The sequence below is a fragment of the Scardinius erythrophthalmus genome (assembly GCF_964197995.2).
Source record: "Scardinius erythrophthalmus genome assembly, chromosome: 21".
NCBI lineage: Eukaryota > Metazoa > Chordata > Actinopteri > Cypriniformes > Leuciscidae > Scardinius > Scardinius erythrophthalmus.
In genome coordinates this window covers 21,049,079-21,068,830 of record NC_138241.1, presented here as the reverse complement: position 1 = coordinate 21,068,830, position 19,752 = coordinate 21,049,079, and the positions used below count along the sequence as shown (strand labels likewise).

At 39.7% G+C, this 19,752-nt stretch overlaps 1 protein-coding gene across 1 annotated transcript in view; it reads left to right on the top strand.

Moving 5' to 3' along the window:
- Positions 1–19,752, top strand: part of unc5b (unc-5 netrin receptor B) — a 62,184-nt gene that overhangs the window by 25,442 nt on the left and 16,990 nt on the right. The window contains exon 2 of the mRNA XM_081350170.1: positions 17,710–17,934. Within this exon, the coding sequence (XP_081206296.1) occupies positions 17,710–17,934 (225 nt within the window). The remainder of the gene's footprint in view (positions 1–17,709; positions 17,935–19,752) is intronic.

The window sequence follows — 19,752 nt, the reverse complement described above, 5'->3', positions numbered from 1 at the left end:
AAGATATTTTGAAGAATATTGGGAACGAAACGTTTTCTGTTCCCATTGACTTCCATTGTATGGACAAAGACACAATGGAATTCAATGGGAACTGAAACTGTTAGGTTAACATTCTTCAAAATATCTTCTTTCATCTCTAAGTCATACAGGTTTGGAAAAACATAAGGGTGAGTAAATAATCACAGACTTCTCATTTTTTCATGGACTATCCCTTTCATAGTAATTGCATGGAAATTAATTTTGCATTCCACTGAAGAAAGTTAGCTTGGAATGACATGAAGATGAGTAAATAAAAAAAAAGTTTTTATTATCATTTGAACTATCTCTTTAAGTCTATGTTCAGTCTAGTCTTTTTACTCTTTTAAAGCTTTGTGCTCATTGTCGACTACCCTGCTCTAGTTTAGTAATAATCAATAGTATTCTCTGTTATGCAGGTCAGACTCAACCTACATCATTTTTCTCTTACCTTTTCCTCATTATTTTACTCTATCTGTCCACACAGCATCTCCCCATCCATCTGTCTTCCAGTCTTTCTATTGATTTACCCTCCACATTTAAAGCCCTGGCCGTAGTGCTGTTGTACTATGAAGGCTCCTCTATTACACTTCAGCCTTAGAAATCTAGACTACAAGCTTAGAAATATAATAAATATGGCCACAAGGTACAGTCCGCCGTCTTTTTTTCCCTTTCTATCTCCATCTGTTCAGTCACTCGGCAGGCTGTTTGGCTTATACGAAGGTTTTGAAGGTAAATCTTATGTCAGCTTTTGGCCAGAGGGACTGAGCTGATGAGAGGTCTCTTTATCATCCTAATGGGAGCCACAAAGCTCTGGGCTTGCCTGCATGCGGTAAGGGACCACGGAAAGGCCCATTCCACCCCTCTCTGCTCTGGAGACAGTGTCCTTATGCAGCCGTGCTATCTAGAGAACACTGCTGCATACAAACAGCATGAGACATCCATGCAGCATGTCAAAGGCGCTATGATGCACACTGAGTGGAATGGTAAAATGATGCATATGTGTAAAAGAAAACTCTGCAAACAACAAATAGAAACACTTAAATTCCTTGGATCTTAATCTCAGGAGATGCCTGTACCTAAAAGGTCATGGTTAGCATGACCTCAGTTGCACAAGCTGGTAGATGTCATAACTCAAAAGATTGGGATTGAGAAGATTTATTATTTATACATTTAAAATTGTATTTATCCCTGTGATGGCAAAGCTGAATTTTCTTATTTTAGTATCGTTGATATACTGTTATAGTTTTTGTAATATTTTGAATTCGATTTTTTTTGTGTATTTTCTGTTTTCTCTTTAATTTGAAAGTTTTAGTAATTTTGTTGTGTTTTGTCATTTTTATTAGTTTTTGTCTTTTAATGTCTATGTAGTATTATTAGCTTTAGAAAAAAAAAGAGAAATTTTGTGTTGGCAACTAGCTTTTTATATATTTATTTCAGTTGATGTTCATTTAGTTTATTACATAACAATTTTTTTTTGTGGTTTTAGTTAACGATAATCACCCAGATTTTCAGCATCCATTACTTCAGTCTTCTGTGTGAAAACTGATACACCTTTTCTTTTTTATCAGAAGGACACTTAATGAGATGAATGGGAATGCTAACTGAAAGTTTTCTTCAGGTATTATTGCCCTGTTTGCAAACACAACACAAATACCCTTAAAATTAAGCAGAATGATAAGGAAGCAATCTTACAGAGTTGTGGTTACATGCACAGCAGGATTGTTTGAACTGATGCCATGGAGTCGGCATCCTCAAAGCACTGCCACTGTTACAGAGACTTAACTCCTCGCTCAGTGCCCTGGCTGAGTAATGAGTGGGAAAAGGACACTGTGAAGGAGGGAAGAGCAGCTGAAGGAGAGGAGAAAGAGACAGGGAATGTCATTGCTTGTTAACGTCATAGCAGGCATGGAGGCTCGTCACGCTAGTCGCTCTGTCTCGGCATCAGAGAGGAAAACATTCAAGCCCAGGGCTCTGGACATGTGACAGGACCAGTCTTTCTTGACCACAGCTCCCAGTAACACACTGTCACTATCTGTCAATCACTGCAGTGCAGCTGGGATTTCACACAACCTGCAGTTTGCTGTACGTCAAGCGGAGGGCTTTCATTTGATAGGACCCCTGATAATGCTCCTTCAATTAATAATGCAATATAACACTTTCAGCCTAAATTGATCAAGCCATGCTGCTAAAATGTAGTTAGTCAGAGGAATTAGATCAGTCATGACTCATCAAATGACTGACATTCTGTGGAGATTTGGAAGCTGATTGCATTTCCAGCATATTCTTCATTCATCAGAGGTTCCCATATTTTCCCACAAGTGCAAATTTAGTCAGACTTTGACTTTCAGCATAAAATCTGGTCCACATGCAGTTTATTCTGGCCAAGAAACACCCATTTAGGGTGTTCACACTTGTAGTTCGTTTCACTTGGTTTGTTTGGTCCGGACCAAAAAAAAAGCACATTTTGCTCGTTGTACACTATGTGCGTAGCCTATATATGATGGTATTTTGACCAGCTGAGAACTTGTGAAGAGCTTATAAAATGTGTAAAGGAATCAAAATCGGCAGGAATTTCTCCGTCACACACACAAACAAAGATCTGCTGCGAGGTTCAGCGAGACGTGGTTCTGCCTGTACCGAACTGTGATGGTAACATCGTGACTATGACGAGAAAAAAACGATATGCTTGAGCAGTCTGTCCTTTTTAGTTTTGCATCTTGTGACATCATGTCCTGTTTTTGGTTCGATTACATGTCTTTGGTCCGTGTTGCATTCATATTTCATTCTAACCTCACCAGAGTTCGTATGGAAGGGGTCCGAGACCCATCTTTTCAGTGGTCTCGTTCCGCTCGTTTGGTGCGCACTAGGGTTCGGATGGCAGTGTTCACACTTATTCAAATGAACCGTACTAACAGAGCAATCGCACCAGGGTTTATTTAAATCAAACCAAACATGCCAAGGGTGAACAACACACCCTTAGAGACTGTCTAACTGACATTTACAGTGTCCATCTACAGTTTGTAGACTGTAGATCCTACTGTCTCAGGGCTGGACGATTAATTGAAATCTTTGAAATCTCAATATGGCTTAGTGCGATTATCAAATTGTAAAGATTTTTAATTAAATCAGATCTGTGATTTGTTTGAATAAATATATGTGCTGCCTGTTTCAGAGTGAAGCGTGGCTCTGTTCATTTACACGTGTGCAGCTCACGATCCAGTGTTTTAGAGCGGTTTGGTTCATAGTAAATACTGCTCCAAACGGACTCCATCTCTGCACTATAATTTGGGGTTGCAGCCATCTTGCCAAACCTTTATTGTCAAGGGCTGTCTGCTGTTTTCCACATAAAATAAAAGCTCATTTGAAAATGAAGAAATTAAGACCGCCATAAAAATATTGTGCAAAATTGTGCATCCCTAATTTGTCCATTTTATGTGCCATTTAGGGGTGGGTATATCTGAAATACTGTAGATAATACAACAGCATTTTTTTTTTTTTTTATCGAAAGACGGACTAATAACAAATTTAGATAATCGTTTCTTTTCACTGTGTACATTTTAATTCGAATCTCACATTTCAATTGACCTGTTACAACCTAGCCATGCCAAAACATGTTCACAGTCGCTCATGTCTGCTCATAGTTAAAATACCATCAGCATGCCAGTGGCTGTTTTTGAATAATTTAAATCGGAGTGCTGAGTCACTAGACTGGGAAAACAACCAGTAATGTGAGTGAGAGACATTATAGCCTTTAAGAGCTTTTTTACTGTTGTTTTAATGGAGATGGAGGACAGGAATCCTGTGCTGTCTACCTACAAGGTGAGTGCAAGAGAAAATGAAAGGTTATGAGGGTTTGAGGGTGAGAGGTTAAATAAGTTCTATAAGATGGATAGCGGCATGGTGGAGGTAAAAAGAAAGTCAGTAGGAAAGAGCAAAAAGCAGGGTAGATAAAGGATGTAAACAGCATTAAGCTTTGCTAATCTAAGCACAAGACACATTCACTTTGCCAAAGCCAAAGTAGGGTCAGGAGATCGATGAACCGCTCCAATTTTACCTTCTGTCTTGCTCACTCTATCAAATGTATCTATCTTTCTTCTTCTTAGGTTAACTTTGTGTCTGTCTGCTTATTTCACCCTCTGGCTCCAACTCGAAGCTTCTTTCCATCTTAACTGTGTGTGTGTGTGTGTGTGTAGTGTTTCAGCGAGGAGCACTGTTGGTGCTCTTTGTACCTGTTCTTGCCTGAGCGAGCACCAGGGGAGCACTCTGATGCAAGGGGACGCAATGAGTGACGCCAATCCCCCTGCTTGCATGCTCGTCCGTGTGTGCATGTGTGAATGTCTGTATGTGTCTGGCTGTTTACAGCCAATATATCACATCCCATCCATTCACAGGCATGAGTGATCATGCCAGTCTTTCAGCATCTGTTATGTTCGTGGGATGCGGGAGTGATGCAGCATTGTGTCGGCTCATCAGCGAGCTTCAGTCGGCTATCTATTCTTACCGCTGTGCATCTGTGCATATACCGATGTGTGTTAGTTAGTCCATCGCAATGTGTCAACTGGTTTTGCATGTCTTCACATGTCTTCATTAACATGACAGTGGTGCAGCATTGCTAAAGCATTTTGTCAAGAGATGCTGGGCTGTCACAACAAATTTCTTGAGGACAGCTCAGAGCCAGAGACAATAACGGCCCAACATACCCCTGGCTGCACTAAACTCATCCAGGGAATTGGGTTAATACCTTGTCTCTTTATTTTCCTCTTGCTTTCTCTTTCGGTCTCGCCGCTTGCTCTTTCTTTCCATGCTCCAGCCTTTCCCATGGTTACTTGGACAAGGCACACATGTTTTCATTCCCTCCCTCTTCCTGGTTCTGTCCTCCTCCTTCTTAACAGACTTATTCTGTCTCCACTGTTCCCCCTTTTCCTTGGATACTTAAACAATCGACCTCTTTCTCAGTCTGGTCTCCAAACTATGTCTTTAATTTCAGGCTTCTGACTTTCTTTCTTAGGATTAGCCACAGCACACTTTCATATTCTCCCGATTTCAAGAGTTGCTAGGTAAATTCCCCTTCCCCTCCATCTCATGTTCTTTGTCCCCTCTGTCTTTTCTCCATATCTTTTTAACATTTTCTCTCGAGTCCTGATGTCATTTTGCTGGAAGGTACATCTAATCGTATCCCTCTCTAGAGAACCCAGCCACAGATACAGTACCAATGTCTCACTAGCCCACGGATGTTTGCTCTTTTTCATTCCTTGTTTTTTGTCTTGTGTTGATTGATTTGTGTTTTTATTTGGATTTTGTGTTGGGTTTTTGTTTAGTTGTGTTCTTTCTTTCTTTCTTTCTTTCTTTCTTTCTTTCTTTCTTTCTTTCTTTCTTTCTTTCTTTCTTTCTTTCTTTCTTTCTTTCTTTCTTTCTTTCTTTCTTTCTTTCTTTCTTTCTTTCTTTCTTTCTTCACATGTGCCAACACCACAAAATCTCAAAGGCAACACTGGTATTCTGATGATGCTGCAGTTCACACGTTCACTCTCGCACCCAACTAGGCAATTGCTCATTAAATGCAACATTTTTTTTGTCATAGATTTTTTATTGTTGCAAATTGCATTTTATATACCCACCATATACAACCCTACCCAGCCCCAACAGAGCAATCCCCAATCAAACATGCTTTTTATTTATTTATTTGTTTATTTATTTATTTATTTATTTTTGTCGTGACGTATTAATAGAATGATACAATTATCAGTCTGTGTCTAAGGTCTCTGTTTCCTCATTCTGCATGGATGGCTCAAAGAATTGGAAATGCATGGACTAATTAAAAAGTTTACAAATTCCGCCATAATCAAACTAAAAATACCAAATACAATTTTTTGCTGACTTTGCTCCAAAAAGACTGTGATTATAGAGAAACAACTGTTAGTAACACATAAGAGATACAGGACTACAGTACTGTAGTTATTATTTTTGCAGATTTTAACAATCCACATGCCACTGGCTCAGAAAATGAGTCTAATGCGACCTATTGGAATACATCATGTTCATCTCATCATCATGTTTGCTATTTTCTAGTGAAGATGGACCATTTTATTCTGTTTTGCTTGTTCATTTTGTGTAAGGGAATTATTGGATCTGTGATCTATGGATCTAACAGTGCATCTAGAGTGCATTTATGAATGTTTCAGAAATGTGAGGTTTGAAAGGTAATGTTTAGTCTTTGACTCTTCTGAGCGCAGAATAAAACTGAATGACTCACAGGTTGGTCTTCATTATAATCCACAACGAGTGAGCTTCTCTCAACATGCCATTTTCTATAATTACCACAGTCTCTGTGATATGTTTGATACATTGAAAGAAAGACAAAGAAAGAGTCTGTCCGTGATTTAAGATGAAGGTGAGGCGGAGTTTTGAGAGGGTCCACATTTTGGGGGTGTTTCTGAAATGTTAGCCATTACCCCATCACTGCCTGAGGCTTGTGTCTGATGACATCAGGGGTCAGAGGTCAGACTGATCACTTCACCTCCTCAAAATTTGGATTTTTGGTTTTGAGTGCTTGACTTAGTGTGTGTGCCTCGTCCTCTATATGTCCTTCCGCTGAGTGGTAATCAGGTGGAGTAGTTTGTTGAGGGGAGAGAACCTTCCTGTGTGTGTGTGTGTGTGTTTGGAATAGAGTGGGTAATTGTAGGGAGTCTAGAGAGGGCCTGTAATCACCCTGCCCTTAGGAAGGAATGCTGCTCATCTTCTCATCTAATTACACCCATTTAAAGCAGCCTGGCTCCACAGCTCAACCCCAAGAAGGGGGATGGGGTATGTGTTGGGGGTAAAGGTGCACAGAAGGATCTCTCTGTACTCTCTGTAGAAGTAAAATGGCCTAAACCTTAGTTGGGTTCTAGAACATGTATATAAAAAAGAGTGCATTTGCATTTGTGGATCAAAATTAAGGGATACAATTACATATATTCTAACTATTTGTGTAAATGACACTACATCTTAATGCTAATCATTAGTTGTGTGTGTAAATAAGCTCAGGTTGCTTTAGGGGATCAATTAGTTCACATGATCAAATTGTGAAGGCAATTAGATTCCATGATCAGACACCTTAATTGAAGAATTTCTGGAACGTCAGTAGAAAAGACAACTTTTTAACATAGCAAGATATCGCCAAAAATAATTTTTGCGTTTTGCATGAAATCAAAATATCCAAAACTAGAGAGATAAAAGTGGCTCAGAAGCTCTGTTTGACTTCAGATGAAACACTTCTCCCATCCAGATATGACACAGAAATACCCTTTGTGCCTCTGTCTTTTGGAAAAAGACTCTTGAAAATTAAGTTTTCTGGAGAAAAAGAAAGAAAAGAGAGGATGATGATGTTGAATTCAGTGCAGTGCTGTTCCATAGAGATCTGTGTATCAACTAAAGCTCCTCAGGGAGATCAAGTCCATGTGACTGAACGTCGTGGCAACCAGCCACACACATGTGCCACCTTGCATACACAGTTACACACCCATGAAGTGCCATCACTTGACTTTGATGTTAAGACTTGCTTGTTTCAGTGGCCACTTTCACATGGCTAAAAATCCCTCACTTGATCTCACTCTTTCTTTCTCGCCCTGATGTTTGTCTGGGGGTGATTGATGGTTTGGGGGTTCTCTGCCTGTTCCCATGCAGTAGGTGGTGTTGGGGGAGAGAGGTTTACAGGGGGGGTTCAGCAGAATGGGGCAGTTATTGATGGTGGCTGATAAATGGGCTCAGTGGGGGGCGGCGCCCTCTAGCTGTGCCCAAATACAGAGTCAGCAGCACAGGAAGAAGAGCACTGATGGGCTCTCCATCGCCATGCCATTCCCATGGAATGTGTCACATTCTTGTAGGCTGTGTCGCATACTCTCTTGAGTAGGTACTTATTTTGAATAAGTTATTACTTCACGACCGCTAAAAAAGTATGTTCTATATAGTATGATTGTGTGTAGTATGAATGTAATCTGGACGTACTACATTCGCCATGTTGTCATTATCATGTGACCTACCAGCATCAGTTACGTCGGTTCACTGCCATTCATAAATCCTCTCCCGTGGCCTCATGGGATAGTAAAGTGTCCAATGTATGCACATTTTGGAAACTCGCCGGAAGTAGTAGGTCATCCGGGGACTTTTTGCCAACTCTTATGAGTACTGTGAATTCGGACATAGTTCTTTTGCCACATACTGTTTTTCGCCTACTATTATAGTAGGGAAGTATGCGATTTCGGATGCAGCCGTAGACACATTTCAAACTCAGAAACATCTGATTTAGACCCAAACATTTAATTCTGCCATCAGTTACTTATCATGTTGTTCCATACTCATAATATGATATTTTGGGGATATTTAATTTTAATTTTATCAATCAATAAATTCCATTAGAAACAAACCTTGTTGTATTATTTTAATTTAATACTGTGAAGCTGCTTTGATACAATCTGTATTGTGAAAAGCGCTATACAAATACACTTGACTTGACTTGACTTGACTCATAAAACGAGTCGTAGAGACCACTGTTATGCTTCTATGATACATTTATGATGCTTTGTCATTTGAAGCTCTTGCGCGTTCTATTTAATTATATATTTAATTATATATAAGATTTCAATATCAAAAATATATTTTTAATGTTTTCTGCCATTCCAAGTTAATGTTCTTAACACTGGTGGCAAATTGGATTTTATACAATATTTTTTGGAAATGACTACCAACTGTTGATATTAAAGGTGGGGTTAACGTTATTTAAAAAAAAACGCTGTTTGGAAGTTAGTCGGACCGACACACCAACAACAACAACAAACGTGTGTAGCCAATCAGCATTAGGGGGCGTATGACGGTGGAGGAAAAGAGAATGAACAAGAGGGAGATTTGAAGAAATACTGCAGAAATAGAGATGAAACACAATACAAAAGAGACAAGCTCAGAAGAATATCCCTGGAAAATGAAGGGTTATGATCAGGAAAGATCTTTAGGACCTGTGTTAATATTAGAAAAGCTTTCCAGCGCTGGAGAGAGCTAAGCGGGAAGGCCCGAAAACAGACGGATGTTGCTTTGATTCCGTTCCACAAGTGAGTAACAACTAACAAATAAATCTTGTTTGTAATTACTCGTAATTTCGTGAAGCATTATTTTGTTGCGCTTCTGCTATGATAAACAGACATCCACTCTTAGATTGCGTGCGTAACGGAGGCCAGCTGGTGAGAGTCGCGCTGAGTTAGTGCACTTGCCTCGCATGCCGGCGATCAGGTTTCGAGATCGACTCGGAGCAGGGCGGTTAGGATTGGAGGGTGAGTTTTGGAGGCGGAGCATTGAAGAGAGGGGTGTGTTTGTTTGGGTTCATTTCAAATATCAACAATGTCCAACAGTGTTTTTGAAATATAGCTTACCCCACCTTTAAGAAAAAAACACACCACAGCTGCTGTTCGTTAATTCTCTCAGTGGTAATTATAAGCCTGGGGGAGTGGGCATGTCTGACCGGAGGGGTGGAGTCAAGCCCAGCTCTTATGTAAATAATCAAATATCTTCATGACATGCGTTCTTTGTGTCTGTTTACACACTAACATACATCTCCTAAGGGACCTAGGCACCTGCTTGCGTGTGCATGCACGTGCATATTTGTCCGGCGGCTCTTAAAATGTGCTGAATGGTTGAGCGCAGCATTCTTGTCAGTTCAGATATCTGTTTCCCACAAACCCTCACCTATGCCAATCTGCCAGCCACCCTGGAGACTCAATCCACACTCACACACATACCCACATACACAGAGGACAGAAATAGCCCTGTCACACACTAGAGCTTGTTAACATGCTAGATTCAATCAAAGGCGTGACATTTCTGCTGCCATGATGATTCCCAGAGCCATTATTCTTAGATCTTCATCTCACACCTCATTTGAGTAGAAGCATGTGTGTTTGTACATGCTAGTGTTTACATCTTGCCGTATGTGTGGTTGTGTGTATCGGAGAGAGAAAGCCGAGAGAAAGTGATGATGAGAAGCTGTACTGTCCTAGACAAGAAGTGTTGATTCTGATTCAGATTAGAGAGAAAATGGAGAGTGATAAACTGAAGGGCATTCTGGGAAATCCATCCAGGATGAAATATGTCTTTTATATTAACTGATTGCTTTTTTCTTTTATGTTTTGTATCTCTTGCCCTCTGCAATCACTCAGTTTTTCCAAACACGTTTGCCTCCTCCTTTATGCTGTGTGCATGGCAATTTAGCAAGTAAAGATGTAGTTTGTTTATGTGTGCAGTGAACTCAGCGTGACCTTGTAGATCTGCCTTGTTACTACTTTCTTTACTTTAGATGTTCTAATGGACTGCTGAAACCTGTCAATATACACCTTATCCGCAGTGTTTATATAAACACACTCTCTGGTAAGCAGTGTCACTCTCTCTTCCTGTCTCGAGTGGTTTTTCCTCTTCACACGTTTTCCTTGATTTGTTTCATGTTCTTCCATGGTACTTCTGTTCCCCAGCAAATTTTTTTCCTCACATTTTCTGTGCTGCAATTTAGAGAAAATCCAAATAATTCTGAATGGATTTAAATATGGCCAGTTGTGTTAGACTAAGATTAATAGACATTTATTGTGTTTTTGTCCTAGCTCCATTTCAGATATTAGTGTGTGCTTGTAAACTCTTGTAATATCAATCACTTGTAATTGTCCTATAAGAAGCACCAGGTGATGTTTTATCATTGTCTTTCTTTAGTCCAACTTGCGTGCCATTACTACAGTGTTACTGTGGAGAACCTGATGATGATGGTGTTGGTAGTGTTTAGAACACGAACACACACACACAAACTTTTTTTTGTAGTGCCTATTAAAGGAGAACTCCGGTCAATTTTAACATTGAGCTCATTTTTTTTGTAAATTTGGAGTGCTGTCAGTACAGAGAACAACGACAAAAATCGGTGTTGCCTACACCGTGTTATCCTCTTTTTAAAATTTGCACCCTGTTGACTTCAATGGGGCAAGTTTTAAATCTGCTTTTAGCCTCTTAACATCCTTGATGTGTCATTACAAGTGCCCAGCCATTGTGAGTGATTCCTTCAGAGTGAACACGGTGAATCTGACTGCAGTAGATGTGAAAGATATGAATAAAAATTATGTTAATTCAACCAGCGCACATACCTGTATTTACATCCTGTTTTCGGTCGAAGTCCACAGTAGTCGATTGTCGAGTTCGAGTTGCGCGTGATCATAGGTACTAAACCTATGCGCGTGAACTCAACAATCGACTACTGTGAACTTCGACTGAAAACAGGATGTAAATACAGGTATGTGCGCTGGCTGAAATAACATCATTTTTATTCATATCTTTCACATCTACTGCAGTCAGATTCACCGTGTTCACTCTGAAGGAATCACTCACAATGGCTGGGCACTTGTAATGACACATCAAGGATGTTAAGAGGCTAAAAGCAGATTTAAAACTTGCCCCAATGAAGTCAACAGCGTGCAAATTTTAAAAAGAGGATAACATGGTGTAGGCAACACCGATTTTTGTCGTTGTTCTCTGTACTGACAGCACTCCAAATTTACAAAAAAATTTGAACGGAGTTCTCCTTTAAAATGATAAAGAAACTTCACACACAAAGAAGGTGTGTGTCGGCCCAAAATTAACTTTTTTATACACCTGCCAGAGGGTATACTGGATATAAATATTTCTTACTGCCCATGATATATATTTTAGTTGCAAAAAATTTAGGTCAGTTTTTGTTTCATTGGCTTAATGCAACAAATAGTCCATATACCTGCACTGTTCAAAAATAAAAAAATGGTGTGTGTGTTTTGGCTGCATTTGTCAGATATATGTAATATTGTGACATACAATTATAATGTATAATAACAGCTTTCTATTTTAGTATAATTTAAATCTCTAACTTATTCCTGTGATGGCAAAGCTGAATTTTCAGCATCATTACTCCAGTTTTCAGTGTCACATGATCATTCTAATATGCTGATTTGGTGCTCAAGGAACATTTCTCATTATTATCAATGTTGAAAACAGTTGTGTTGTACAGTTGTGTACAGGTTTAGGCTATTTAAACAATATAAAGTTCAAAAGAACAGCATTTATTTAAATCTTTTGTGAAAATGTTAGTCTTTACTGCCACTTTTGATCAGTTTAATGCATCCCTGCTTAATAAAAGTATTAAGTTCTTGTTTTGAACGGTAGTTTGAAATAAACATTATAAATAAACTTTCTAGATAAGCTTCTTATGGTAAATTTTCCATTGTGTTAAAAGTCGTTAGAAGATGCACGTCACGACAGATGTTTTCTTTGTTTTAAATAGCTTGTGTCGCTTACGTTGATAACTGTTTTATTTAATTACTAAAGCCAATATTTACTCTCATTTGATGCTTTGAAAGTATTATTTTTGTACCCTGAGTGAGTTGGTGTGTTTGAAAGAGGTGATTGTGTCAGTAATGATGCAGCCATTATAAGATCATTTCTGCTTTGACTACTGTGGTTAGAAGAGATGCTGAGAGAATATTCCTGTCAGCTCCACTCTGTGTCACTTCCTCAGACACAGCGCCCTCATCATCAGCAGGATATAGCTGGGCTATTACTGAGAAATAACTCAAATGATCATGTTATGTTTACTAGAGACAGACAGGGAACCTCTCTCAGACATGCAGTGGGAATGATGATACAACCATACAAATACAACAATAAGCTGTCATACATTACAGTTATCTTACCACAATAAATTCCTGTAAACATGGTAAATCTTTTTAACTTTCTATTCAGAATACTGAAAATAAGTAGCATGTTTTTCACAAAAATTTTGATCAGCACAACTCAACTCAACTCAAGAATGATTTCTGAAGGTTCATGTGACTCTGAAGAAGTAATGATGCTGAAAATGCAGCTTTCTTGTCACCACAAGAATAAATGACATTTTAAAATATATTAAAATGGTAAACCCTTTATTTTAAATTGTATTAATATTTCACAACATTACTGATTTTACTGTATTTTGATTTAAATAAATGGTGGGCTTGGTGAGCATAAGAGGTTTATTTTTTTTTAAACATTCTTACGACCCCATATTTTTTATAGTAGTGTATTCCTTTCATAAACAGCAATAGAATATAACCCAATGTTCAGTACATAATTTCATTTTTTAATAACAATAATCACAAACACAGTTCTTCTGCCAAGTAATATTGTCCATTAAATTACCCATAGGCTGATTACGGTTGCCAAGCAACATGGCAACATGATGCATTAATATATAATTGAACTGATGTGTGTGACAACAGGTGTCTGTAAATCAGCCGGTTTGTTTTTTTCAGCCTCATCCAATCAGATACAATCACAAGAACAAGAAGGATATTGTTTTGAGCAAAGATAAATCATAACAGGTTGGAGTAGCTCAGGTTATATCAAGGTTATATCTTAAATGAGTCAGTAACACCAGCTGTTTGCTATGCAAATTGCTGTAAAGTGGTAATTCTATTTTGAATTTGTAGAGTGTGTTTTTGCAGTTCTGCCTGTTTTGTGTTGAGTGATTGGTATAATGTGTGTTTGAACAGATCAACATTGTCGTTACAAACCTGTATGATTTTCTTGAAATATCTTCTTTTAGGTTCCACAGGAGGAAGAATTTTCTTTTTCTTTTTGGTCGATACAGTGGTAGTCGGTGATCACCAAAACTTTAACAACATTCATAAAATGTTATTTTTTGTTTCACTGAAGACGGAAGGTTTGGGACAATATGAGGGCGAGTAAATATTTTTTGGGTGAACCATTAATTATGATCTTTCAGAGCAGTATATCCTCACTGCATTTCTGTAAATCAAAAAGGCTAATATAGGTGAGAGTAGTCAAGATCACTTTTGGGTAGAAGAGTTGAGACATGCTAGTACTTAAAGTCTCTGTGGGCAGGATTTTATCACCCATTTTCACCACTTGTGGTCTTGACTGTTGAGAAATGTTGATTCTCAGCATTGATGAAGTCCAGACGCTCTAGGTTTTAAAAGCATCATGAAGAGAGCTGCAAAGTTGGGGGTAAAGCTGTAGTCAATATTTATTTTTTTTTTATTTTTTTTTGTGGACGGTAATGACAGCCCTTGTAAGCTAATGATAAAGTGTGGCTCCCATGACTGCAGACCTTCTGGAGCTAGCAAAATTACACTGTCTGACACCCTCCGTTGCTTTTTGAGTGAGCGTCACCATTCTTTTGTGTATAAATTTTGACTTGCCATTGTTCTTTTGTGTGTGTGAGAGACAAGACACCTGATTTTAGTCCACATCATTTCTAGCTGTGTGTGTTGGCCCTTTGAGCATTTCTGTTTCTCTTCCATCGCAATCTTAACTCCAGAATCGCTTCTCACACATCTCAAAAGTGCAGCTGCCTTTGATTTGGATGTTTTCTTGTTTTTTTTGTGTTCATGAGTATGTGTGGTTGTTTGCACATATGTGTGGATGTTTACACCCTTCCCAGAGACCGAGATCTGGGAGGCTTTGGTCCCGGCTGTGTCTTGTCTATCATTACCGTGATAAAAGACCTGCAGTTGGGGGCCTCTTAAGAGCTTCCCTCTTTTTAGAAGTGCCAGGACCATTTCAGCTAAATTGTGGGCTGCCAAAAATGCCTGATGGGTATTCGTGTCTGCTCTTCAAACTATGTTTGAGAGCAATCTTTGTAAAGTTAGTGTCCAACCCAATGGAGGGCCAACGATTTTGTGTTTGTCAAACTGCTCATCCAAAAATAAAAAAACAAAAAACAAAAACATTATCTTATTTTATCGTTTTATCATTATCTATTTTATAAATGGATAGATGGACAGACTGATAGAAAGACAAACCGAAAGACAAATAAATAAACATTGCTCAGTCTGTATCTCTGTCTCACTGTCTGTTTCACACTGACTTTCACACAGGATTTGTCACCCAAAAGATCCTGCATTCATACACACACACACACACACACACACACACACACACACACACACACACACACACACACGTGAGGAACTCGCGTAAACATTCTCACTCGGCTTCTCTTGTTGTTTCGACAAAATGTCATGCTTTTTTTCTCTCTGTGTGTGACAGGGAATGACAGGCTATGTTTTTGACTGGTGATTTTCTGTAGCAATCGATGCCATATGGAGGTAGTGTGGAAAAAGAGAAACACAATTGCTTATCGACAGAGAAGTCAAAGTCTGAAAAAGACAAGCTGACAGCTGTCGGAGAACAGAATGACACAAAGGGAGGAAAGGAGAAAAGGGACGAGAGAGAAAATAGAGATGCAGAGTTAGTCAGTGGCACAATACACATTCGTCTCTGGAAAACGAGAGCAATATCTGTTAAAGTACTGAAATGATTGAATCTCTGTGTTAAAGTATGATTATTTTAGCTTTTTGTGTGATATGGAGAGTATAATGGTGAAAATGATATGTTAACAGCATCTTCTCAGGTTGAAATTGCGAAAGAATGCTTTTTATGGTTTGTGACCCCGATCAATAGATGGATAGAATATATTTTATTTTATTTTATTTTACTTTATTTCTAAATAGATAGATACATAGATATGTGTCTCTTAATGTTTTCTCACCGTGAGCTTGGAGAAAGGACGTAGCTGTCACATAATGACACAAAGTTGGACTGACACTTTCTGCTAGGACCTTCTAGTGGCCTTCCAGCCACTGACCTATCTGATGTGCGTGTTGATGAATTAGATTTTGTTGTGTGTAACGCACACAATAACACTACACAGGGCTTCACCCATTTCAGCATGTGTTGTGAAGTAAAATCTCAAGACGCCGTGTCTTAAATAATATTGAGATATTAGGGGCTTTCTCACCGGAGGAACGTTTGGAATAGTTCCTATTGGTGGAATTACCCGCTTTTTGGCATGTTCGCACCAGGAACAAGGAAAGATTTTAATTATAGGAACAACTTTTGGGGGGGACTACATTAACTAAGAGTTGGGTCTAACCCAGCACAATAGGAACGACCAGTGACGGAAGTGTACGTTGATTGGCCGAACGCATGCCATATGGTACCAGAAACACTGGTACCTGCTATTTTAAAAAGCATTGTGAACACACAGTTTATACTTACTCCACAAACATGGAACACAGTGGTGGATGGCATTTACCTGTCTGCGCGTTGTTTTTTTTACTCAGCCTCGATGATATGTAGCACTGCAAGTTGTCGTTGGAGATTTAGTCTCTTTCAATCACATAACTTATGTTTACATTCCATCTAAATTATCACAAATATCACTTTCGGCCAGCTTACATCTACTGGTGGTGCGAATGCAACCAGGAAAATGGACCTATGGGAAAATGTATAACAGTATAACAGTATCTATGTTTACAATTATTCAACAAAACTGGTCAAGCCCAGTTTGTTTGCTCTCTTTCTCTTTCTCTTTTATTTTCCCTCTTTTCTGCCCTTTCTATTTTGAACTGACCTGTATAGTGTTCCTCCCTCTTTGTATGTGAAAACACCCTCCCAAATCCAATTTTCAGTTTGCTCTTCCCTCACCTCTTTCACATCTGCAGTCTGCGGACAAGTCCAGACCCCTGTACCTCTCACACACGCTTGCTCCATCAAACACAGAGGTGCACGAAGACGGTTGACCCGCATGTCAGCCTTCAGAGCACTTATGATGTCCTTCAGCATCAGGATATGAATGAGAACTAAACAATGCTCTTGCTCTGCAGAAAGCTAACCTATGCCATCAGAAATATTTTAGCACATCATTACAATGCCAAATGATGATAGTTGTACGTGCGTGATAATTAAACTCATGCTGTTTCTTGAACCATGAGAGCCTCTGGAGTTTAATGGCCGAACTTCCCCCTGGTACGGCCAAAGGGAGTTGTCATCTCGCTCAGAGTCTTTTTTGTTTGTTTGTAATTGCCTTTGTTGTCATTTGTGATTATGCCTGTCAATGAAAGAGCAACTCTGGGATAAATATTTGGGCTTGACGGTGCAGACTAGGGAAGAATAGTAAATTAAAACAAATGTTGCGCATTAACCTTGTATTGAATTGGGGGAAGGGGGAAACGAAGGACATTTACTATCTGAACACATGCTTTTAAGTTATAGCACATCAGCCCACTATAATTAAGGTTAGTCAGAAAAATACCATTTCACAGTTGACAAACCTAAAAAAATTTGTCAGCTTGGAAAAGTGTTGTGTGCTACAAATCACCGAAAGTGCAGACCAACAACTTTCCCATTTTGCCCCGCGGCGCAGGTGTCTACAGACCTCATTTTCACTTGGTAGTCAATAGCCTGTGTAGCGTTTAATGCTTGAAAGGTTAACAGCATTGTCGTGTTGGAGGTGTCAGGTCCTGGCTGCGGAGCCGTGAAGCACACTGGCCCCCTGGATGAGTGCTGTGCTGTGGTGCTGGGAGGGATCTGTCACTGGGAAAATGTCAGGGGATAATGAGTGATCACTGGGTGTTTCAATGTAAGGTCAAGCTCCCCACCTTCATCTTTCGTCTGTTTGGACTCCTCGGGAAGGAGAAGAGCAAATGCTGTATTACTAGAGTACACTTGAAATGTCAGGGACCAAGGCTTTCTCCACACACACCGACTGTCTCGCCATTACCCCTGAGGCCAAACTCATTTGCTGTGACAGATACACGCTTGTGAATACAGACTTGGGCAAACCGTACACATGTTCTTACAGCTCTCTCTTTGTTTTCGTAGATGGCAGCGATTACAGCGAAGTTCTCCCGGACTCGTTTCCGTCTGCGCCAGCCGAACCATTGCCGGAATTCCAGAGCGAGCCAGAGGACGCCTTCATAGTGAAAAACAGACCTGTCAAACTTTCCTGCAAGGCTGCTCCAGCCACTCAAATATACTTCAAATGCAACGGAGAATGGGTGAACCAGAATGACCATGTGACCAAGGAGAGTCTGGACCCTATTACAGGTATAGTTTGCCATATTGACCAAAAGATGTGGACACCTGAACACAAGACTTATATGTGTTGTTGAACATTTAATTTCACTACTATGGACATTAATATGGAGTTGGACATTTCAGTTCGTCCCACAAGTGTTTAGTGGGGTTCAGGTCTTGACCTGCTGAAGTTTCTGTGTACTGTAGAATAGGAAAACCCCCTTTCCAGGCTGATTCCAGAAAGTTGGCAGTACAGAATAGAGTGCAGCAGTCGAGTTCCGGAAATAAAAAATCCATTAATTTTCTCCACAGAGGAAATGATTTTGAACGATAACTTATAGGGCCCTATTTTAACGATCTGAAACGCAAGTGTCAAGCGCAAAGCGCAAGTAACTTTGTGGGCGGGTCTTGGGCACTGTTGCTATTTTCCCGGCGGGATAAATGACTCTTGAATCTAAAAGGGGTTGGTCTGAAGTAGCTTCATTATTCATAGGTGTGATTTGGGCGTAACGTGAAATAAACCAATCAGAGCGTCATCTCACATTCCCTTTAAGAGCAGACACGCTTTTTCCATAGCGGATTGCTATTGTAGCCTAACGGCGGATTTGCCAGACGCGTGCCAGGAGCGGTTCACAGCCGAGGAGAGCAACGCTCTCGTCACGGCCATAAAAGAGAGAGAAGTTACATTGAAATGGAGAAACCCACCCAAATTAACTTCGGTTAAACAGGCGTATGATAATTTGGGTAAATTTGTAAGCTAGATGTATGCTTGGACAAGTTCGGTATTTTACACTTAAAGCCCTGTTTACAGATCGTTTCTGATGAAATAGAACGGTTAAGATTAAAATTTGGACATGCTGCTGTCCCGAGAATTTTAGGTTTATTTCGCTTTCCCCAAAACCTCTAGAATGGGTGTATAGGTGCACTGGAACAATCCTTCATAAAACGCATTAAACTTTCGTTTACAAAGACCTGAAACTCACCGAGTGGTTAGGGGTGTTCACTGATATGCTCATACAAAAATTGCTGCAAAAGATGCTTTCCAGCAGGTTTTATCGTAGTTTTTGTCCAACTCCATTGACTTGTGTTGAATGTGCTGAGAGAGGTACGGTATTACTCCGCCGCTTCTTCTTCTGCTTCTTCTGTGTATTCAATGAAATGCCAGTGGTTTGCTTGCAATTGGCAAAGGTGCATTATCGCCACCAACTGGGCTGGAGTGTCTATTATTCAAGCTCTCAACGGAAGAATCTACGGGTGTGAGACGTTTGGAAAAATACATCCACAGTTTTACAACGAATGGTAAAACACCTGTTGGAAAGCAACTTTTGCAGCGATTTTTGTGTGAGCATATCAGTGAACACCCCTGACCACTCGGTGAGTTTCAGGTCTTTGTAAACGAAAGTTTAATGCGTTTTATGAAGTATTGTTCCAGTGCACCTATACACCCATTCTAGAGGTTTTGGGGAAAGCGAAAGAAACCTAAAATTCTCGGGACAGCAGCATGTGTCCAAATTTTAATCTTAACCGTTCTATTTCATCAGAAACGATCTGTTAACAGGGCTTTAAGTGTAAAATACCGAACTTACCCTTTAAAATAGCATATGAATAACATGCGCAACGCGCCACTGACTTTAAACTATTTTTTCCTGATTAGTGGCGCAATTGTTTTCTAAACCTGCAAAATAGCATGAAGGAACGTTTGCGCCAGAACACGCCTCCTCTTTGCGCTGAACTGCCCTGGGGAGCGCAAGTGTATTTCCTAACTTACCGACGTGCGTCTCTGGAGGGAAAAGTCCGCTTTGCGCGGGTGCAAAATAAGAATGATACATGCGTCAGTGTACAAAGTCA